Source organism: Pipistrellus kuhlii, unplaced genomic scaffold, assembly GCF_014108245.1.
Source record: "Pipistrellus kuhlii isolate mPipKuh1 unplaced genomic scaffold, mPipKuh1.p scaffold_m20_p_12, whole genome shotgun sequence".
Taxonomy (NCBI): Eukaryota; Metazoa; Chordata; class Mammalia; order Chiroptera; family Vespertilionidae; genus Pipistrellus; species Pipistrellus kuhlii.
In genome coordinates this window covers 17,082,815-17,106,881 of record NW_023425427.1, presented here as the reverse complement: position 1 = coordinate 17,106,881, position 24,067 = coordinate 17,082,815, and the positions used below count along the sequence as shown (strand labels likewise).

At 46.0% G+C, this 24,067-nt stretch overlaps 1 protein-coding gene across 3 annotated transcripts in view; it reads left to right on the top strand.

Moving 5' to 3' along the window:
* Positions 1–14,289, top strand: part of RECK (reversion inducing cysteine rich protein with kazal motifs) — a 54,166-nt gene extending 39,877 nt beyond the window's left edge. For all 3 annotated transcript variants that reach the window (XM_036433364.2, XM_036433362.2, XM_036433365.2), the window contains 8 exons: positions 1,337–1,528; positions 2,444–2,566; positions 5,369–5,540; positions 8,237–8,429; positions 9,580–9,790; positions 10,906–10,979; positions 11,683–11,838; positions 12,742–14,289. In XM_036433364.2, the coding sequence (XP_036289257.1) occupies positions 1,337–1,528; positions 2,444–2,566; positions 5,369–5,540; positions 8,237–8,429; positions 9,580–9,790; positions 10,906–10,979; positions 11,683–11,838; positions 12,742–12,951 (1,331 nt within the window). In that variant the 3' untranslated portion in view covers positions 12,952–14,289. The remainder of the gene's footprint in view (positions 1–1,336; positions 1,529–2,443; positions 2,567–5,368; positions 5,541–8,236; positions 8,430–9,579; positions 9,791–10,905; positions 10,980–11,682; positions 11,839–12,741) is intronic.
* The last annotated feature ends 9,778 nt before the right edge of the window (positions 14,290–24,067 follow it).

Below are 24,067 nucleotides of genomic sequence, written 5' to 3'. Positions count from 1 at the left end.
GGTTTTCCTTTTTGTAATATTTAGAGAAAAGGCATTCTCAAGTGGGATGTGTAATTACTCCACAAATTTTTATTTATTTTTTTAATCCTCACCTGAGGATATTTTTCCATTGATTTTTTAGAGAGAGTGGAAGAGAGAGGGAAAGACAGAGAGAAATATCGTTATGAGAAAAACACATTAATTGGTTGCCTTCTGCACCAGGACCTGGGCCAGGGAGGAGCCTGAGATAAATGCCCTTGACCGGAATCAAACCCGGGACCCTTGGATCCATGGGCCGATGTCCTATCCACTAAGCCAAACCGGCTAGGACAACTCCACAGATTTAATGTTGTATAGAAATGTATATGACTTTAAGGCTGAAAAATTTTTAGCCCATAGAATTTTTGTAGTCTTTAGCTCTTTGTCAGTTCCTTTAAAATATAGTTGGGGCAACATTGTGCCTTCTTTTATTTATATCCCAGTTGAAAATGTTTCTATATCATGTTAGGCTTAACTTTTTAAATGTGTGTAAAGTAAAAAGGAACAAAAGATAAAATTAAATCAGCATGATGTCTTAAAGGATCATCTATAATATTTGTATAATATAATACCATAATATACCAGCTATAGAGTCATAACAAATCTTGTTAAAATTTTAAATTAATGGTTTTTCCTTAAGCCCAATCAGATATTCAATTTTTTAGAGAATTTAAGGTATACTGCCCTGACTGGTTTGGCTTAGTGGATAGAGTGTCGGCCTGCGAACTGAAGGGTCCCGGGTTTGATTCCAGTCAGGGGCATGTGCCTTGGTTGCGGGCACTTTCTCAGTGGGAGGTGTGCAGGAGACAGCTGATCAATGTTTCTCTCTCATAGATGTTTCTGACTCTTTGTCCCTCTCCCTTCCTCTCTGTAAAAAAAAAATCAATAAAATATTTATTTTTTTAAAAGAATTTAAGGTATACTTAACATTGTATCACTAAAAGTTTTCTGACCAAAATTATCCTAAAAATGGTATCAGTTTTTATACTCTATTTTAAAAATATCTATGATTTTAAAATATCTTTGATAAGCCTCCCCCCCCAAAAAAACAACTGCATATCTTTTAGCAATTTTAAATGAAATATAGCTAACTTTGGGATATAAGTCCTTAATCACCACCATCTCACAAAACATGGAATTTTTGTTTGCAAGAATATGTTTTTGGCCAGTGAATCAAAACAATTACTTACTTTGGTGAAAAAGTCTCTTAATCTTTAATAGACACACAGAACCTATAAGACTTATATGAAGTATATCTATGCATAAAATAGTGTCGCAGAACAAGACCATCTCTCTCAGCTAATGTTTGTTTGCACAGGTTGCAAATTGGGAGAAGCCTCTGATTTCATCGTCCGTCAAGGGACACTAATCCAGGTGCCATCGTCTGCAGGCTCAGAAGTTGGCTGTTATAAAATTTGCTCCTGTGGACATACTGGGCTCTTAGAAAACTGCATGGAGATGCACTGTATAGACCTTCAGAAGTCTTGTATTGTTGGAGGAAAAAGAAAAAGTGAGTCTTGAACTGCATTTATTTGTTTTCTGTTTTTAATATGAGATTAGTTATCTTAACTTTGTAGGAAGAACATTGAATGGATTCTCACCAAAGTCTACAAATCAGATACTCCAGAGCAGTATTTTTCAAACTATACAAGGACACTAGGACTTCTGAGGAATTCTCTTAAAGCCTCCTCAAGAAAGGACTAAAAGCTAATAATAATTAACACTTAGTCAACTTTTAACTGTATGCCATGCACTACGCTAAGTTTTATGTGTGAGACCTTATTTGAAAAAAGCGTGCTCTTGGCTCTTGGCCCTCAAGCAATTCAGGTATTCGTTTTTAGTCCATATTCTACTTAGCTAAAAAAAAAGTCAAGTGGTACTTTGTATCACAGAAAATATCTAATGATAAACAAACTCATTCCTCTCATAAACGTTCTCTGATTACTAATACCTATTCTGTACAAAAGAGCATGCCAGTGCCTGTGGAGCTGAGACTTAGGAGGGATCGAGGTCACGCTTTCTATGATAAGAGGGGAGAGAATTTGAGCCACAAAAAGTAGCAAACCAAGCACTCTTGAAGAAGCTAGTCATTTCTGCCAGGGCACTGGAGAATCTGTGGTCCAGAGGTGGCATCAGGGCTGGTCCTGGGGAGATGAGTGAAGTCCCAGAAGGAGGAGAGCATTTGAGGCAGAAGAGCAGCCAGAAACATTCTCAGAGAATAGGGAGCAGTCTGGTGAGGCCAGCCCGTTAGGGCTTTGCGGGAGAGGGTGGGGGAGAAATACACAAATATAAATATACAGATTAACTAATTCCCTAATTGTATATTCAGAAGTCAATTCAAGAACTTCTATTTTAAAACTATTAAACTTTAGATTTATGATTATTTATAAATGCATGATATGGAACAACATTTTATTTATCTCAGGTCATGGGACATCCTTTAATATCGACTGCAATGTTTGTTCTTGTTTCGCTGGCAATTTGGTGTGCTCTACCCGCCTGTGCCTCAGTGAGCACAGTTCAGAAGATGACCGCCGCACCTTCACAGGTAACCGTGATCACTCGCGCTGACCCCCGCAGGCCAGCATCCCTTTGTACCCATTTTTCCTTCCGGCAGCTTCTCTGGTCTTGCCTTAATTGCAAAAATACACAGTGAAATGAGTGCATAATCTTTATATATAAGAGCAAGATACTTTCCCTCTCTGGATCTGTTTCCTCCTTATGGATTAAAGGCATTGAACGAAATGGTTTCTTAGGGCCCCTCCAACACTAATATTCTGGAATTTCATGCAAAAAGAACAGGGTCAGTGATTGGGATGGTTTTAGTTAAATGGAACTTTTCTACCTGCTAAAATACCCCATTTACCCCTGCAAGTATGGTCATGATCTAAAATGCCTGTGTATTTTCTGTTTGTTTCTGTTCTCACTAGAGGCCCAGTGCACAAATTTGTGTATGGGTGGGGTCCAGTTGGCCTGCCCTGATGCAGGCCATTGGGGCCAGCCTGGTGGGGGGAGAGAGGAAGGGGATGCAGGAGGTTGGCCGACTGGCCCTGCCCCCGATTGGGGCTTGGCTAGCCAGGGGGCAATTTGGGGCAGGGCCAGGCCGGGGGAGGGGCCAATGGAGATTTGGGGGGCTGATCGGGGCTCCGATCAAGATGGTTGGACACTGTAGTCCATGTCATAGCAACTAGTTGTTTCGGTTGTTCTGGTCGTTTAACTTTTATATATAGAGAGATGCTTTTCTCACCCTCCTTTTTAAAAAAATATATTTGTATTGATTTCAGAGAATAAGGGAGAGGAAGAAATAGAAACATCGATTAGGAGAGAGAATCGTTGATCAGCTGCCTCCCACTGGGGACCGAGCCTGAAACCCGGGCATGTACCCTGACCAGGAATCAAACCATGACTTCCTGTTCATAGGTTGTTGTTCAACTACTGAGCCACACCAGCCAGGCTCACCTCTTTATTCCATGACCTATCTTAGTTCAGCCCGCTGCTTCATTTCATTATAGGTAGAGACCCCTATAAACCAAGCTTTAAGTATGAAAATGAAAGACTGTTTCTCCCAGTCTGGTGTATAGAATCTGGAATTAGGATGTTTGAAGTCTGGCTTGGGGGATTTCTGGCGAGTTAAAGGGTAATTCCAAAAACAAGACAGAAGGCTGTAAACTCCTCACATGGGTTCTTTCCACTTGTTTCCTTAGGGATTTCTCAAGAAAATTATTTTAATTTTGAGATAAGAATTTTTCTGAACAATTAATTAAGAATACTATTTTCTTGACTTTCCCATGCTTTCTGCTACTGGAATGCTCACGCCAGCTACAGTTGGTGAAAATGTTGGTGAGATGAGATGCTCTTTTCTTGAGATGAGGCTGCAGTTGTCAACAGCAGCAGCACGGTCTGCTGGTGCCTATTGGCCTCTGCTCTTTCCCAGGCCTGAAATACCGCTGGTTCTGGGTGAAGAGGAACCAGGTGGTTGCCCTGGTCTGGTTTCATTCTGCTACAGCAGTTTGATCTTTCTTTCCCTGGCATGGGGTCGGGGAGAACAGGAGAGGGTATACCTACACTGTGTCTCCAGCACATTGGAAATGAGAAGTGAACAGGAGGCTGATGGGGAAGTATGGGCAAGATGAACTCCGGCCCATCTTCTATCAATCCTAATAAGCACCAGCCCTCACTGCTAATTGTTGTTCTTTACTTAATATCCTTTATCTGCTCTGCTCTACTGAGGATGATAATTCTGCTTAGAAAAACCATGAAACTTCCATAAGAATGAAGAGTGAACTAAGGATGTAGCCGGAAGACTTTTATTTATTTACTTATATTTAAATGATTTTGAAAGATGGACTTTACAATTAGGAGGACCCCTTTCCCTGCAGCCCCTCATGTCCTGGGATAAATTAAGTTAATCACTATTCAGCTAGCATACTCTCAGGAGGAGGTTTTACTGGCCCCAAAAATGTATATTGTTTGGTGCCCAGATAGTGTTCCAGTCCAAACATCACTAAGAGAGAGAGAGAGAGAGAGAGAGAGAGAGAGAGAGAGAGAGAGAGAGAGATTGAGATTGATTCATAAAAATTCTTAAGCCTCGCCAAAACAAGTTTGGCTCAATGGATAGAGCGTCGGCTTGGGGACTGAAAGGTCCCCGGGTTCGATTCGATTCTGGTCAAGGGCATTTACCTTGGTTTCGGGCATATCCCCGGTGGGGGTGGTGCAAGAGGCAGCTGATCGATGACTCTCTCTCATTGATGTTTCTGACTCTCTATCTCTCTCCCTTCCTCTCTGTACAAAACTAATAAAAATATATTTTTTAAAAAAATTCTTAAGCCTCAAAACTACTACAATAATTTTCCTACTTACCTTGTTCTCTTCCTTCCGGAAGGAGATGGGAAGAACCTATGTGATGAGTTATAACCTTTTCTACTTCATCTTGTTTTTTGTACTTGTTGGTCCATATTCTGCTTACCTAAAATCTAAGGTGGGTACATTCTAGAAATCTCCCAACCAAGCCTTTAAACTTCTAAATTCTAGATTTTATACTCCAGATTGGGAGGAACATTCTTTACTTTTTCAACTTATACTTTGTTTATAGGGTCTCTAACCTTGGCATCCAAGTCTGGGGGCCCTCAATTGCCTGGCAATAAATGGTACAAAGGAAAGCCATTATTCAGCAAATGGCTTCTCAGAGCCTGCTGCCTTTCAGAGATTGTAGGGATTTTTTTTTTTTAACTTAATTTTCTATCTGTCTTCACGTGAGACCTCTGCATGATTGTTAGTGGTTTGTCTTCCTGAGGAAATAGGGAAAGGGGAAAAGACAAGTATACATCTTGAGACTGTTTCCTTTCTTCAGGACTGCCCTGTAATTGCGCCGACCAGTTCGTCCCTGTGTGTGGGCAGAATGGACGCACCTACCCCAGTGCCTGCATTGCTCGCTGTGTGGGCCTCCAAGACCAGCAGTTTGAGTTCGGGTCATGCATCTCAAAGGACCCCTGTAATCCTAACCCCTGCCCCAAAAACCAAAGGTAAGTCAGATGGCTCCTCATCCTTTTAACTGAAGACGAGCACTTACTAAGCATCTAGTTTGTACAGACAGTGAAAGTACCAAGGGGAACTCAGAGGGTCTCTGCCCTGTTGGAGTCATGGGACAGCAGCTGGTTGGTAGCATGTGTGTGCCGGGGGCCTGGGAGGGGAGGGGAGCAGCTGGGACAGCCTGGGGGGTGGGGGGGCAAGAAAGCCTGAATGAGGTGACATTCATCTGGAAAGGTGAGGGGGACATCACGGGCAAGGTTTACAGTGTTGGTGGTGAAGGCAGAGAGCAAAGATCCTGGCTGCTGGAAATGAGGAGATAGCACAGTGTATGCTGGGAGCTATAGCAACAGCTTTGTAAACACTGAAACAGAAAGTGTGAGGCAAGGAGGGGTAACATGAGACTAGAGAAATGAATGTATTCTAAGTGTTAGCTATTTATGCCCGACAATAATGGGAAATTTTCTTTTGCTTACCTCCCTCCATTTTAAGAACTGAATGTGAGAAATCAACTTCATTATTATTGGAAATTATTTGTTTAGGGGCCCCTTTCTCTGCAGTCTTCTCGTGAGTTCAGGGTGTAGTTGACCCATCCTTCATGGATTTCTGTATGTGGTGGCCACAGGGCAAGTGTCCTGCTGACTCTGAGATTGCCGCCTTCTAGAATGGGGTCTCCCTGGCCAGCCCGTGGGCCTGGGCAGGCCCATCCCAGGGCCACAGTCTTTCCTGACGAAGGATTTTGTGGAAATAAGCAATTGGCTCTCTCCATCCTTAAAACTCTGTGCAGTATGGAGGAAGAGGAAGATTTTATGATATGTTAAAAGAAATAGCAAGGAGAATTGGTTACCCATCTGGCAAAGTTTATACCATGAAAACTAAGGCAATAAAGTTCCTATGGAATGAAGACAGGGTGCTAAAAAAACAAAAACAAAAACAAACAAAAAAACACATAAAGAAATAAGCCAAAAGGATAATATAGTTGTATTAGGAGACAGACTTGAGGGTTGTTTTGTATTTGCTTATTTGTTTTTCTCTACTTGCTAATCTTTCTAATAGATAGTCTTGGTTTTATAATTTAAAAAATGCATAAAATCTCAAAAGTGGGATGTCCTTTCTGAGTATAATACAAAATCAGCATAAAAGATTGAAAAAATGCAGCTATATGAAAATGAGAATGTTCTTCCTGGTCACAGACAAATAACAAACTGGGAAGAATATCACAGAGAAAGGCTGATGTCCTTGTAATGTAAGGACATTACAAGGACATCAATCTAAAAGAGATCAACAGTCTAATATAAAAATCTAAAATCAATCTAAAAGAGATCAACAGTCTAATATAAAAACTGGCAAAGAGTGATAACCTAATAGAAAAATGGACCAAGGACATAAACATAGAAAAAGAAATAACAGATAATTCTTAAACACTTGAAAAAATGTCAGGTAGCTCAGTTGGTTATTGTTTGTCCAAAGTTTGAAATTCACATGCTCTTTGAATCAGCATGTCCTGGTAAACCAAGGTTTGATCGCCGGTCAGGGCATACAAGAATCAACCAATGAGTGCGTAAATAAGGGGAACAACAAATCTATCTCTCTCTCCTCTCTTCCTCTCTCAAATAAAAAAATAAAAAGAAGAGAAAGGGTGCTTTTAATAGTTAGGGTGAGTAACTCTAGCTACTGTATACAAACCCCTAACTATTATTACTTTAACATGACAGAAGTTCAAATGCAGTCTATTATTTCCCTTCAAATATCTTAAATTTCCATAACTGCACACAATCTAATTTTAGATGAAAAAAGACAACCATAAATAGTAGTAGCGATGGTGGTGGTGGTGGTTTCAGTGCAAGAGGCTCATTCCTAAAAAGGATAGAAGTAATTTCCTTTGAAATTAAATAATGCAGGCTACTATAATCTTCCTTGTTTTACAGACTAATATTTGTATGTCCTGTTATTTCAAAGACCCAGTGAGAGCTAAACATTTTATCTTCCTTTAGAAAATTATAAATACTCTTTATAGAAATGAGGGAAGCAGAAAAGTCTAAAGAAGAAAAGAATCATCATCCCTAATCCTTCTTAGTTCAGGAATTGAGAATGAAGCAAGGTCCAGATGTTTTCAGGAAAACCCAGCTCATGGAGTGATGTTCTCTCAGTGACTCGCAACCAGCCAGCATCAGGTCCTCGGCTCGTAAGCACAGAAACCTGGATTTTTCAGCATACATTGTGAAGCCTTCTCTAAGACAGACTGATATTAGCCAGGCTACAAATTAAGTCCCTGAAAATGCTTCATTAGTGAGTTCAAGGCTGCTAGCAGCAGCCCCACTTGATGGCCTCAGGTCAGGATTCCTACCTGTGCATTCTCTGCTCCTGCCCTCAGGATCGCCTCCTTCCTCAGCACCACAGTCTTAGCATCACACCTTTGCATATGCTGCTTCCTCAGCCTTCAGGCCACTGCAGCCCTGCTTATCCTCCGTGCTTTCTGCAGGCTCCCCCCGCCCACGATGACTGATTCCCATAGCACTGGTGTGGGATTTTCTCCCTGAGAGCTACTCTGTGAGTGCCTGACTGCTGCTCTCCTTGGGGATAGGAAGTGTTTTCAGTTTCTCTCCTGCTTGACCTCCTGTGCCTTGTCAGTGCTCTGCCGCCCCCTCCCCATGATCCTTCCTGACTCCTGGTGCACATTTGTGTTTCTCAGATGCATACCCAAGCCACAAGTCTGCCTGACGACTTTTGACAAATTTGGGTGCAGCCAGTTCGAGTGTTTGCCACGACAGCTCACCTGCGACCAGGTCCGAGATCCTGTTTGTGACACAAACCACATGGAGCACAGCAATCTCTGCACTTTGTACCAGCGAGGGAAGAGCCTCTTGTACAAAGGCCCGTGCCAGGTACAGGTGGATGGCTGGCGAGCCCGCGTGTCAGAGCACTGAACTGGCTTAAGGTCTTCTACAGGAGGATCAGCAGGAGGACCGCTCGGGGGTCGTCTGTGAACCCTGTCCCATCCAGAGAACTCGGCCCAACTCCGAGGACCTCCTTGCTAGTGTGTGTGCCTTTGCCCATCTGGTGTACAAGCGAGAAAAGAGAGTGGCTTCTTATAGGAAAAGAATTTAAAGTTTCACACCCCCGGCACGAGTCCACACCATTTCCCTTTCCGTAGCTCTGTGGGCCTCGCTCGAAAACAAATCAGGAAGAACGGGCATCAGAACAACCAAGAAAGGAGTCCTTTTCCAAACACTCTGCGGTGAAGTCCCTATCACATCACTGAGATTAATCAAAAATTTCTCGGAGACAGTGTCTTTTTGTATCAGGGTATCTTTGTGTCTTGTAAGGTTGTGGGATCTGTATTCATGTTTTAAGAATAACCTCAAGGCCAACCCCGCTGAGGCTTCCCCCACACACCACCGATCTGGGTGCTGGCCCCTCTCCCCGGGAGTCCTCCGCCCGCAGCCAGCTAACGCCTGGCCTGATTGCTCCTCACTCCTCTCCTCATTGTCAGGAAGATCCCTTCCTCCGTTTGTCTCCCCGGAGCTTGTGTTCTGACACCTGCGGTTGAATTCCCAGTCTTCTCTCCTCCGTGCCCTCTTCCTGGCTCTCTCTCACAGAGTCCTCACCTGCTGGGGGGTCTCGAGTCTCTCTGCCCCATGGATCGCTGCACTCTTCCTTCTCCCTACCCCTTTCCCAAGCGTGAAGTGATAAAGCCTCCATATTTACATGAAGATGGATTTTGTTTTCTCCAAGCAGGCACTTCTGGAATGATAGGAGTCTGAGGGAGGGGGAGTTTTACCTCACATTGGTTCACATGAGTGAGCACCAAGCCCCAGAGCAGCTGAGAACAGTCATCGCTCCAGTTTGTTTTGGGACAGCCCGCCTGTCCCCTCCACCCTGGGTAGCCCACCTCAGGAGCTTGATAAGAGGGTCCCCAGAACTTTACCTGCATCTTTCCTCCTTCCTGAAAGTGGGGAGACCTACTCTGTGGTCTTGGTCGGGAAAAGTGCGCCATACAGGTGTCCGGGCTCAGTGTGACTTATGTGCCCTCAGCCCTTCTGCAGAGCCACGGAGCCCGTCTGCGGGCACAACGGGGAGACCTACCGCAGCGTGTGCGCAGCCTACTCGGACCGCGTGGCTGTGGACTACCACGGGCCCTGCCAGGCCGTCGGCGTCCTCTCCGAGCACGGTTCTGCCACCGAGTGTGCTGCCGTGAGGTGTCCTTCGCTCTCCGCAGCTGAGTGCAAACCCATCGTCCCACCCGGTACGTCGGGGGCGGGTGTGTGTGTGTGTGTGTGTGTGTGTGACGGATTGGGAAGCCTTAATTATCTGCCTCCAGTGAGTCCCTGAGGAGAGAGTCACTGGCTTATTTAAAATGTTCAAAAAATCTTTACTCTACCTTAGACACCATCTGGTCCAGTGGTTTTAAAACAATATGGCAAACTTTTTTCAAGCGAAATCTTATACTAACACCTATATGTAAACAGATAAAGCAGTTTTTAATTACTAAAATTATGATTATTAGTTCAAATGTATGTTTACTTTTAAAATTGTATATTACTAAAAAGTTAATGAACAAAGAATTAGTAATTAACAAATGAATAACTGAAGTAGTTTTGATGAAGGCCTAGCCCACGTGATTCAAGATAAAGACAGAAGAGAGTTGTTGTCTCCGATTGGCTTTAGCATCCAGTTTAGTTGTGTTAGTTGCACATACTGGAGGAAGTCTTGTAAAAGGACTATTATAAGTGATAACCGTCTTTCTTAAATAGCTTACCGTGCAGTCTCTTACTCCTCAGTTAAACAGAGCAGGCAGAAGAGACTTTATCCCAGGTCAGAACAGATTAGTGTGGAGACCAGCAAGTCCACTCCTCCACCCATGAATTCATCAATTGTTTTTTTGAGCTTCCACTATGTGTCACCGGGGGCTCAGCAGTGAGGAAGCCAAAGCCCCCTTCCTCCTGGAGACCTTGTTCTGATATTTGGTTGTTTTTTTTAACAGTTTAAAATAATTTTTAAAGTTATATTAGCGTTAAACACCCATGGAATCCCTGAAGTACCTGCTCCTTGCTTTGCCGGTAGAGATCAAAAGCCCAGGGCCATAGTGAGGCTGAGGCGGGGCAGGTCTAGGCTGCGTGTCTCTGGCTGCCTCACAGCATGGCTCCTCACCCTGAGAAGCGGCGGAGGGGGAAGCCGATGGAGGAAGGATGTGGTCAATGTATAGATTGTGAGACCCCGGGCTGGTCAGGGGCATAACGGGCAGTCACCAGGGAGGCCAGCTGTACCTCTCCTAGCACAGAGCGAAGGGTTGGGCATGTCAGCTGTTTTGTGTCCTTGTTTCTAATTCTGACCACATACGATGCGGTTTCTGTTGCACAGGTGCTTGTTGCCCACTGTGTGCTGGGATGCTAAGAGTTTTGTTTGACAAAGAAAAACTGGATACAATTGCCAAGGTAAATTGCTTTAGATGCTAGGTGGAAACCTTATCGGTAAACCGCAGTAATCCTACAGAGTAGAGAGTGTGGTCCTATTTATAGATGGAGAGACTGACTGCAGAGAAGCAGCGTGCCCGAGGCCATTTGGCTCACAGCGGTAGAAGGAGGGTTTGAACCCCAGCCGTCTGGCTCCCGATCCTGGGCTCCTTTCCTCACCCCTGGCTGGTGGTGACCAGCAGCACAGCCCAAGCCTTTCTAGGAAAGGGCCCTCCTGGCACAGGAAGCGGGTGAGGGCCAGAGACTGGGAGGCGCCAGAGGGTTTCAGGGCTGCCTGCCCTCCCTCAGCCCATTCCTCAGAGCCAGCCACCGCCCAGGAGAGTTTTGCCTCTTTTCCTTTCCTGTGTCATCACTTTTACCGCCCACTGTTGTGGAGACAGGGCTCCCAGACACGTAGCAGCCAGTACCTGTCGCTGCCTCGAAAAATCACCCCCAGGTCCCCCTTATCCTCGGAACGGTCACGTTTAAACAGTGCGTCTGCTGAGAGAGCTTGTTTCAGCTGTAGAGCTCCATGTCAGGCAGAACCCCACTGGCAGCCACTTTAAATCCAGCTGGCAGGGCCCTGCCCTTACAGGTTCCTTGGCCAAAACAGCCTCCTTGGCTTAGGCAGTAATGAGGAATTTTTTTTTTTTTCTGATCATAGGAATTTATCTTCTCTTTCTAGGTAACGAACAAAAAGCCGATAACCGTTCTGGACATACTTGAGAAAATCCGCATGCATGTGTCCGTCCCACAGTGTGACGTATTTGGGTACTTCAGCATCGAATCCGAAATAGTGATCCTGATCATTCCTGTCGATCATTCTCCAAAAGCTCTGCAGGTGGGCTCCAGCGCCCAGTTGTGCAGCATCTTGTCACCTTCAGTGTGGTGGCCTTGGCAGCGGGTGGGCACGGGCCAGATGGGGGAGGACCGGGGTGAGGACATGGTCTTTCGGCAGGGCCGGAGGGAGCAGCTGGGCGTCTCCCTCCTGAGGGACAGCGCTGCGCCGCGAGCGCTCTGCCAGGCGAGGGGCCAGGTGCACATGTGACAGCAGGATGCTGAGTGGGAGGGGGAGGTTGAGATGCTGTCTCTCTGAGTGTGGGCAGACGGAATGCATCTGCTCATCCTACAGACCAGGCAGCTGGGCCAGGGAGGCGAGGGAGTGACAGGTCACACGATGACAAAGCAGAACAGACGCCTGTCTCCTGAGTCCGTGCTCCCGCTGGGGGGGGAGGAGCCCGCTGAGCTGGTCTTGTGAGCCCCAGTCCTTCTTCCCCACAATATGTGAACCTCACTCACATAGACCCCCAAGTTTCAGCACCAAATAGTGAGGGCCCAAGCGAAGGAGAATGCAAGCGGCCTCTGAACCGCCATCATTAGAAAGCTCATTCAGTCTAATTGCTTGCCTCTAATTGCTCCTTCCGTCTAATGGATGTGTGAACAGGCCTGAAAGTCCATTCCCTATGACTGTCTAACCATGAGAAGCTAATGTCTGAATGTGGATAAGCAGTGACAGTGGATAAGAAAGGACAGTGGCATTGTGGATCCTTTCATTTCTGATTTGATTTCCGTTGATGCTGTTATTATTTATGTAATACATTAAGACCATAATTAAAGGCCACTTTGGCTAAGAAAAAGACAAAGTGAAAGCATATTCCCCATGTGGGAGTAGATGTGGAATTTGACTTCACCTTTTCATGGGTTCTATCGTTTTATATTAAGAGAATATGCTTTCCTCTCCCAGATTGAGGCCTGCAATAAAGAAGCCGAGAAGATCGAATCCCTGATCAACTCCGACAGCCCTACGCTGGCCTCCCACGTCCCCCTCTCTGCCCTCATCATTTCCCAGGTGCAGGTCTCCAGCAGCCTGCCATCGGCGGGCGTCCAGGCCGGAGCCCCCTGCCACTCCTGCCTCTTCCTCCTCACCCTGGGCTTCGCCCGGCACGTAGTCTAGGCCCATAGCTGACCGCCCATGGGACGTGCAGAATGTTCCTCAGTCTGCCTTCCTAATGCAGCTTCGAAGCTGGAGAGTGGCCAGGTCAAAGCATTCGTCACCTCTGTTCACCACACAGTATTTTTTTTTAATCTGCCAACATTAGTAGGGGTTTTGTTTTGTTTTTATAAATGTTAAAAATTTCCCTCCAAATACTAATGAAAAGAGGATGTTTCTTCTGGGGGGTCACTGCCTGCCAGTTCACAGGTTGCTCCTTAGGTGGGTCCCTCCCTCTAAAACATGTTCCATGTCACTGATGAATGAGATGATCACTTTTTAGAAAGATAACTCACTCGGCTGTGGGCTTTGTGTCGCAGGAACTTCATTTTAGAGTTCCTGTGAGTGTTAAGGGGCCCCCAGTGTTTGTGTGTGTGTTTACAGACAATTCCCTGCTCAGTGAAGAGCCCTTACATTACAGTATGAAATGGAGATGAAGCATCTTTGGAACTATCGTGTAGGTCATCAGGCAGCCTTATTTCCAGCTTTAACTTAGGAACCCCTCTATTGCAATAAGCGAAAGCAAGCTAACTAACTACAATAGAACTCACCGTCTCAGTGGTTACAAGCGTGAGTCTGTGACTTTGATGAAAGGGAGAAGTTCTATTGCATCAAAGCATCTTGCATTGTGCATCTTCATGTTAACCAGATGTATGTTCTTCAGTATTCATCGAGGTAAGTTTAGAGTTTTTAAACATCGACCTTTAAACCAATTGCTGCTACTTGAGTGATTGCCAAAAATGAAATAATTAGTAGTTCATGTAAATAATACATGATCTTCCTATTTTATTATGAAGAAGGTGAATAGCCATATTTGTAAAGTGACAATCATGTGTATTGACCCAGTACTTTCCGTTTTGAAGACACGTTTGCGTTTGTGGCATGCACAATGTAGATATGTGTTCTGTCTGACTTTCTTTTCTGATATAAAGTTATAAAGAATTATGGTTTATATATTTAAAATGTCAATCTAAATGTTAAAATGTTTGCATGTTGTCTAATAAGGTGAATACTTTGAATGTGTTTCACAGTTTGAAATAAGCTATTCAGTGTAATACTTTTTTGTATGCACATAAACTTAGATTTTACATGAAGTATTTTTCAGTATTATATGTACCCTCTGAAATATATGAGGATATGCTTATTATACCAAAATGTTGTTTAAAAGTGGGCACTTAAGCTTTCAGGATATCTCAATGCCAATGTAGCATGTTCGTTGCAATTGCTTTTTCTACATAAATGTCTTCAATGCAATATATTGGAAAACTTTTATATTTTAATTAAAAATGATTTTATATGGTTCTGTGTGTACTTCAGGCAATGTGGGCATTTAAAGTGAAGCCATTTCCCACTCGTGGGTGAGCTGTGTCGTTTGCTCTGGACTCTACTGAGGACACGTCACTGAGCCAGGCTGGTGCTGGGCTCCCTGGGCTGTGTCAGCTCCCCTGCGGGGAGAAAGTCACACCTGCCAGCAGCACTAATGACCGTGAGACAAAGTCCATAGAAAACATACGATTTTCCTTCAGCCAAAGGCTCCTGGGTCACCCTCCCACACTCCCACAGGGGGCGCTCTATTTCTCAAAGGGACCTGAGGCTCTGGCCCGAGCCTTCCCCCTCTCAGCTGCTGAAGGGGCTGGTGGGTAGGGGAAGGGGAAACAGAGGGAAATTCCTTTCCCCAACACCCCACAGTGCTGAGGCTGGAGGGCTAGGCTCCACTTCATCCCCAGAGGGAGCCAGGCCCAGGGAGCAGAAGCCCTGGTTCCGGTTCCCGCGGTGAGTGGGCAGAGCCAACGCCTGCAGCCAGGGCCGGACTCTCCCCGGCAGGGCAGCCGGCAGGGCGAGTGCTTCCCCGGGAGGAGCCAGCCCTGCCACAGCCCAGGGGGCAGCCTAGGCCCGGGGAACAGGCTCAGCAGACAGGCCGGGCAGGCTTGCTGGGTGGGGTCTGACTATCAGCAGGACCAAAGAGCAAAGGGAACCATAAAAGTCACTGGTCAGCTCTCCGGCACTTCGGTTTACACAGCGCATTCACCTTGTCCTCTCACTGGCCCAGAGAGAACACGGGCCACGTCTAAGGCTGAGCTGAGTTCTCAGGAAGGCGAGCTGAGTTCTCAGGAAGGCGGGCTGGGGAGGGTAAGGAGAAGGCAGGAATCTTTCACACGGCAAGTGTGTTAACGCCCTCGCCACGCCTCCACCTTCTCTCCTTTTTCCCAAAACTATTGTTTTCTCATTATTAAAATACCATGTGCATTCCCCAAAATACCTGGAAACACAGCAAAGAATAGTCACCACGTGCACCTGACTCTACCAGGGGGTGCGGAGTCCCGGGAGCCGTCCCTGGGCAGTCATCTCCGCATCCATGGGACAGGGCCCCTCTGTCCCGGGGAAGCGGGAGTCACTCAGCCCTGTGAGGGGCGTTCGGGAACACGGTTCCATGTTTGGGGCGGCCTCTGCTGCCTGGCACGTGCCCGCCTAATGACGCACAGGTGGAAGCCCCATCTTGGCAGACTCTCACCAGGTAATCGGGCGAAGCACAGCCTCACCTGTCAGCCCCAGACGGCCCTCCCCCAGTCCCGCTGGAGACGGGAGCAGTCAGGGGAGTGTTTATCTCAGTCAGGGTCTGACAGGGACATAGGTGGGATGATTCGAGGACGGCTTACTAAGGAGACTAATTACACGGTGTGAGCAGGTGTAAGGAAGCACAAGGAGTGTGCCGTCTTGAGCTCGCCTAAGCCCCGTGGTCGGCAAACTGCAGCTCGTGAGCCACATGCGGCTCTTTGGCCCCTTGAGTGTGGCTCTTCCACAAAATACCTCTGCCTGGGCGAGTCTATTTTGAAGAAGTGGCGTTAGAAGAAGTTTAAGTTTAAAACATGTGGCTCCCTAAAGACATTTCAATCGTCGTCCTGTTGATGTTTGGCTCTGTGGACTCATGGGTTTGCCGACCACTGCCCAAGTCCAAAGGGGTGGGGTGAGGCGCTGCATGGAGCCGGCATGTCTTCCCTCTTCCCCCTCCGTCTCCTCCCTCCGCTGAAGCCAGTCGGAAAGCAGAGGAAAAGGGAACCTGTTGCAGTAACCTTGCAGGTCAGCCTTGTGGGCAGAGAGCAGGGTGGAGAGTCAGTTTAGGGAAGGAAGTGGAGCAAAAGGAAGATGCCAGCACAGCAGGCCAGGGCAGCGCCAAGTAAGAGGCCAGGAGAGGAAGGTATGTGTGTCAGTCATCCCCGTGCTCGGCCCCTGGCGGGAAAGGCCTCTTGCTTTAGGAGATGCTCCACTGAACACACCGTCCTTCCGGCCCTCACCCAGCCCTTAGGTCCTCCCCATCTTCTCTGCCAGGCCTTCTCCAGGCCCACATTCCCAGTCTCCCCCCAGCTCCCTGATCCTCACCCTCCAGACCCAGAGAGGGAGCCCTCCCGTTTGAGCCACACAGACGTGGCCAGTGCTTCAGACCCGAGCAGAACTCCGGGCTGCCCCTGAGGCTGTGGCAGGAGCCTCTTCCTTCAGGCTTTGCTGGCTCTGGAATGCAGGACCAGCCTCTGGCCCAAGGGTGGGCAAGGCGGGCGCTGCGGATCCAGACCGCCTTCCCCATCAGGAGGACAGCACCCCGTTGCGGTGAGTGCTCCCCTTCTTCCTAAACCAGCCCAGGCTGACAGGCAAAGACAGGACATCATGCTTAGAACAGAGTACATTTGGCTACATGTCTGTACTTGGTTGCTTTTAAAATGGGTTGTTGTAGCTATTGTCAGTATTTCCCCAATAGTATAGTCTAACTGGTTGTTGATGCTATGTGGGGAAAGCTATTGATTTTTTAACTATTTTTCTTGGGTCTGGCTATCATTAAATTTTTTAAAATATTATTTTAATAGATTTTCTTAGGTTTTTCCAGGGAGGAGTCATAATGAAAACTATGCTCTTCCTTTTCCAATATTTACTCTTCTCTCTTTTTGTTGTCCTGGTATTGGCTAAAACTCGCAGAACAATGTTGAATAATAGTGGTGACAGCAAGAAACTTTGTCATGCTCTTGATTTTAATGGGCATGCCCCATTGTTTTACTGTTAAACAGTCTGATATGTTTTCTTGTTTGTTTCAGGAAGCTTCTTTGTATTCTGCCAAGGGAAAGTAAAAAAAAAATTTTTGAACTCAGTTATGGATATTGAATTGTATCAAAGATATTTTCAGCATGCATTTACATTATATTTTTTTCTTTGTCTTATTATAAGTTCTGGATATATTTCTTAATATTAAGCCATCCCTTTACCCTTAAAATAAACTTTATTTGGCCATGATGTATACTGCTAAATTCAACTTGTTGATATTTTACCTAGGATTTGGTATTTATATTCACTATGATTTTTTGAACTTGCTATAGTTTTCAGGTTTGGAATCAGGATAATTCTAGCTTCATGAATTGAACAGGGGAGGTTTTCTATGTTTTAGAACAGTGATAGTCAACCTTTTTCATCTCTGGCACACATAAACTAACTACTAAAATTCTGCAGCACACCAAAAAATGTGTTTTATTTTTGCCAATATAACAACAGCAACAACAAAAGGTATAATTTTGATTCATTCAAAGCAGAGGGTTATTGTTCTGTTAGCTGCTGTCATTTTTTTTTTAATTTGACAATCTGAGGAAAAAGAGGCCAGTGCCCCTGAGTAGTCAAATATTGCATGTTTTAAAAATATTCATGGTGCCAAAACCAGTTTGGCTCAATGGATAGAGTGTCAGCCTGTGGACTGAAAGATTTGATTCCTGTCAAGGGCATGTACCTTGCACATCCCCAGTAGGGGGCATGCAGGAGGCAGCTAATCGATGTTTCTCTCTCATTGATGTTTCTAACTCTCTCCTTTCCTCTCTGTAAAAAATCAATAGAATATATTTTTTTAAAATAAAAATATTCATGACAAAAAATGAAAAAAAAAATATTTATGGCACCCAGGTGGGAAATTACTGCTTTAGAACATGGAAATGGTATCAGAATCATCTCTCTCAAAAGTTTGATAGAACTTGCTTGCAAACCTAGCTGGGTCAAGCTATGCTTAGATAAGCAGTGACATTTTCCTTTTTTTTAAGGCAATGATAAAAACGTCAGTGATGAGAAAGAATCATTGATGCATGCCCCTACTGGGGATTGAGCCTGCAACCTAGGCATGTGCAGGCCAAATGGGCTAGGGTTCATTTTAGTTTTTAAATCAAACATCAAGAGAGTGTCTTCTCGCTCCAGGCTCCAAATTGGGTAATAGATTATTTTTGTTATAAGTCAGTATATGTGAGGTTTGGAATTCTAAGATACCCGTCTTAGCTCCAGTTGCTATAACAAAGTAGCATAGGCTGGTGGCTTATAAACAACAGAAGCTTGTTTCTCACAGTCCTAGATTTCGGGTCAGGATGCCTGCATGGCCGGGTTCTGTGAGAGCCCTTCTCTGGGTTGCGGACTGCTCATTTCTAGCTGTATCCCCACTCGGTGGAGAGGGAGAGGGCGCTCTCTAGGATTTCTTAAAAAATAAATAAATAAATAAATAAATAAATAAATAAATAAATAAGTTTTTTTTTTAAATTATTATTATTGATTTCAGAGAGAGGAAGGGAGAGGAACAAAGATATGGAAGCATCAATGATGAGAGAGAATCATTGATCAGCTGCCTTCTGCACGTCCTCCATTGGGGATTGAGCCTGCAATCCAAGCATATGCCCTGACTGGGACTTGAACTGTGACCCCCTGATTGATGCCCAACCACTGAGCCACGATGGCCAGACTGGGGTTCTTTTATAAAAACACTAATCCCATTCATGAGGGCTCCAACCTCGTGACCTAACCACCTCCCAAAGGCCCTCATCCAAATACCATCACATTGGGGATTGTTTCAACGTAAGAATTTTAGGGGAACACAAACATTCCATCCATAGCAATACAGACACCGAGTAGGAGGAATTTTCATTAAAGTGCTTTACTTTCAAATCAAGGAAGCACTAAGTAATAATAAGTCACTGTCTGCACATTTTCTCAGGCCTGTGACAGTGATCGTCTCTCCTTCCTGGTTTCTAAGCTCGGGGCAGAGTCAGAGAAGCCCTCCCTTACAAAGGAGGGACAGTAAATTTAATTTAATTCCTTGGAAGTGACCTGGTGACAGGCCCTCTCCCCTCCAGCTTCCTACTTCCCTCTTCCTTAGCCAACATTGGCAGTGATTCATCTATTTACAGCTTTTCTTTTTCATTTGGACTCTGACAGGAATGCTAGACACCATATCAGCAAAATGCGAACTCTTCCAAATGCTCCATGTTCAGTTCTATCTCACATCGATGATCTCATGGGACCAGAGCAGCCTGAGCCAGTGTGTCATGCTCTACTACCGACAGTCCGTCCCCAAGGGAAGAACTGTCATGTGACAAATGGCCAAGGAGCTTCCTGGACCACCTACCAAAAATTGTGCAAGAATTCCTTTCATATAAGCATACGACCAAGTGCTCTAAATGAATTGCCTCATGCAATGCTCACAATCTCTCTATCGAGACAAATAGTATTATTATCACTGTTCACAGCTGATGCAACCAAGGCTTGGGAGATTAAATAATTTCTCTAAGGTCACATGGTTGGTAAGAAGCAGAGCAGGGATAGTTTGAACCCAGGTCTAACTCAAAGCTCATGTTTATATGTATTATACAGTGTATTTGCCTCTCAATTCAGCTTTGGCTTCGTCCCATTCCGTATATTTTCCAACAGCAATAAGAAAGAGAGCAGGCCGAAACCGGTTTGGCTCAGTGGATAGAGCTTTGGTCTGTGGACTGAAGGGTCCCGGGTTCGATTCCGGTCAAGGGCATGTACATTGGTTGTGGGCACATCCCCAGTGGGGGGGAAGGGGGCTGTGCAGGAGGCAGCTGGTTGATGATTCTCTCTCATCAACGTTTCTAACTCTCTATCCCTCTCCCTTCCTCTCTGAAATCAATAAAAATATTTTTAAAAAGAGAGCATAACCTAGTAAAATAAGGAGATTTTCTGCCAAGGTTTTTCTTTCCTCTGCTTTTCTAGTTTCCACGGCCTTCCACCCATTGAGCTATTACAACTAATTTTTATTCCAAAAACCTCTGCAGGTCAAGAGCCAAAGCCTGAAGGGATTAAAGCTTAGTTTGTCCCTTAAACCAGCGGTCACCAACCTTCCAACCTCACGGATCACTGGTTGGCGACCGCTGCCTTAAACCGTACTCTGGGGAGGAATTCATAATGATGTCAGAGCTGAGACACTGAGAAGGGCTGAGCCATGGAGTGTGGAACATTCTGGGGAACCATGGAGGACAGAAACAACATCCCCCACCCCCCAACAGGGAGGGATGGGAGACATCTGCTGGGTGAAGCTGCTCGGAGTGCAGAGAACTCTCCATTTGATACAGAAGACCTTGTACCAAACTGTGCACAGGGGAAGGGGGGCAGACATTCCTATGTTCTCTTTCTAGCGTGAAGGCATGTGACCCAGGCTCAGCCAATCAGATGCTCTGTCCAAGAACCTGGCTCTGGAGGGGCCGACCCAGAGGTGTGGAGGGTAGTTGGGAAAGATTCTAGAACGCTTCAATATTTATCCCCAAGAGATGAGAGTAGATGTGGCCAAGTTTCCTGAAATGTGCAAGTTTAAGTTTTCTCTCATCAGCAGAATTTTGCCTTGGTCTCTACAGAGAAACAACAGTACATTTTTACATATAAAAACTGTGACCGTGAAATACTACACAGACAAAAATATGTGACATTGAAAGAGTGGTTTTTAACACATAGCGGGCCAATAATTTTATTGCTAGCTTCACCCAGTGGCCAGATAAGTTTCCATGGAATGAGTACATAAAACGTTTTACATAAATGTTAAAGGCATGCTTTAAAATTAAATACCCATGGCATTTTGAAGTCATTTATTACCTGTTCTTACAAACTAATATCTTTTTAAAGTATGACTGGCCATAAGCCTTAGGACAGAAAACAGGAGAATTCTCATGATCCATCCACAATGTGTTGTCATTGCAATCTTTAAATATATATATATATCCTCTACAATAGGTATTACTGTCTTCATTTCAAGCTCCTGGATCAGAATCAGTTGTTGGGCAGCAGACACAGAACTTGGACTTGGGCCACAGACTTCCAGTCTTGCCCCACGTTCCTAACTAAGTATTCTAATTGTCACTCATCTCTGCACATCTGTTTTGATTTTGCCTCATTTCTGTGGCTGATTCATGAACACTGGACTCACGTGAACACTGGACTCACGTGAGGCCAGCAGTGCGGTGACTCAGGCCCGAACGAAGCTTATCTGGCACACACACACTTTCTCCCGCAGGCACGTCGCAGGCATGAGGGACACCACATACAGCACCTCACACCCCACGTGTGGGCATTTTAAACAGTAAAACGCCAACACAAAAAGACAACACTCAAAACCCTAGCACTGAATAGACTGGGAAGAGGTCGCTTGTTGACAGTATGGGAGCCGAAAATAGACAAGCATCTCCTTCCCAACATCACCGGGAACGTGTGTCGGGCAATTCAAATTTCCCGCGGCTCTGCACGCCCTCAGGTGACCGGCACAGCACTGACAGCACTAACGTTAGACTTACAGATAACTCCGAGCACGTAGGCACTCTCACAAACACAGAATCTACAAGTAAATGAGGTTGGCTACCCTGATCAACCTCTAGAAGACACAAGTTACCAATATCAGAAAAGATCCAGGGCACCGCCACACAGCACACAGACAGCAAAAGGATAACAACGCACTATCAACACCTTTATGCCTGTAAATCCCATGACCAATGAAATGGACTAATTCCTTTTAAGATACAAGTTACCAACGCTCCCTCAAAGAAATAGATTGTCTAAGTGGTTCTGTGTCTATTAATGAAGCTACATTTATTATTTAAAACTTCCCATCCCCCCCCCAAAAAAAAAGTGAAAAAGAAAAACACCTCCATACCTAAATGGCTTCATTGAAGATTTAGCAGATGTTCATAGAAGACATAATACTAATTCTTTACAAACTCTTCCAGAAAATGGAAGAGAGAACCCTCTTCAACTTCTTCTCTAAGATTAGCATTGCCCTGATTTCTAAATCTAAAAAAGACACCGCAAGAATAGAAAACTCAATGGAGAGCAACATCCCCAAGAACAATTGAGATTAAAGAAGATAAATAGACAAGCTCAACATTAGGAAGAGGTCAGTTTTCCCCAAGTTTATGGATACACTCAGGCAATACCAATCAACATCCCAGCAGGCTTTTTTTGTTTGTTTGTTTTTCAGTAATTTACAAGCTGATTCTAAAATTTATATGAAAATGCAAAGGGCCTAAAATGGATAAAACAACTTGGAAAAGAAAAACTGAGGATTTACACTACCTGATTTCCAGACTCACATAAAACTGCAGTAATTTAGACTGTGTGTATTAGTGTAAAAATGCATAGATCAGTGGAATGGAATGGAGAGCCACATACATCTGGCCAATTGGGAGAGAATTATCTTTTCAAGAACTGGCACTGGAGCAACTGGATATTCATATGCCACATAAGAGAGAGAGAATTACAACCCTGACTTCATACCACATGCCATCAGAATCAAAATGCATGTAGGAGCTAAAACTACTTTCAAATATAAAAGCTAAAACTGTGAAACTTCTAGAAGAAAACAAACTTTTAATGATCTTAGAATAGGTAAGGAGTCTTTAAATAGGACATTAAACCAAAAAGAAATGATAACTTGGGTCAAACACGCTCTTTGTTGCCATTCCTCTTGTCTCTGCTGCCTGGGTACCAGCCAGGACCCACTGGGCAGTGACTCCCCTCCACTCTGCCCAGGGCTCTTGGTAGGGGACAGCTTTGGCACTGCCCTAACTCTGTTCTGCACTCTGTCCCTTCCACCTGCCTGCTGCTAAGGCCGGCTCCAAGGCCTATAGACTCCGAAGATGTCACCAAGCTCAGATTTTGTCCCCCACCCACTCCCTACACCCACTCCCTACACCCACTCCCTAGCCTCAGCCTCCTCCTCTGTCCAAGGAGATGTGAGTGGACCTCATTGGTTCCCTCTGTGTGCACTGAGAGCTCGGCTGTCTCCCCACTGTGGCCTGTTTTGATTAGGAGGGAAGCAGCCTTCTAGAGGTGCTAGAGGTGACATACCGGCTTCATCTGGCCAGGTCCGTGGGGATTTGTTGGCAAATGGGAACCAGAACTGAATATAAACGGCCAGATGCCCGCCTAGCACCAGAAGTCCCTTTGGACTCAGAATGAGGCATGCTTCCCAGCACTCTGGCACTGGAAGTACTCAAACTAGTAGGCATTTGCCTGATAACAGGGTGAGGGAGTGAACAGGGCAGCACCCGGCCTTACTGTCGTCCCATAGTAAGGTGACCAGATGTCCCCAAAAATCGGGACGCGAGAAAAATTGTTAAAAATTGGGACTGTCCTGCCAAAAGCCAGCCGTCTGGTCACCGTACGCCTATAATCATCAAGCTAAAGCTAAATATGCCCATGGACTGGAAGGTTTGTCAATGAGCGTCCTTCTGTTAGCATGGGCCGAGCTCCCTGCCCAGGAGCAGTCACTCCGGGGAGTCCCCCTCGCCTGGGCCCTCAGGCTGGCGCCCCTCTCACCCAGGGCGGGGCCGTCACTGGGACCCAGGCTTCCCAGTGCCCGGCGAGTGCCCGCCGCTGCCCCCAAGGCCAGGAAGGCGAAGGGACCCAAGGCCCTAAGGGATGGGGGGGACTCGGACCCGCAGAGGTGAGCCCGCACTCCAACTCCACCCGGGTTCGCACCAGAGGGAATGTCCCGGGCGGAGGACGGCCCTGCCCGGTGCCACTGGGCCGGGCCGGGCGGCGGGAGAGCTCCGGGTCCGCCAGATCGGCCTCCAGCGCCCCGGCGTGCGCACCGCGGCGGATACTGAGCTGCGGGGCTGGACGGCGCGTGATGCGGGTCCGTGAGGGTCAGGCTGAGGCCCGGGCCCCGCACCCGGGGAGCCCCGGGCTGTGCCTGCAGCCCCGCGGGCAGGGCCTCCGGGGCCCGGGAGGCTGGGGCGCAGCGCCGCCCCGGGGCGGGCGGTGGCCCCGGGCGCCGGGCGGCAGCGGC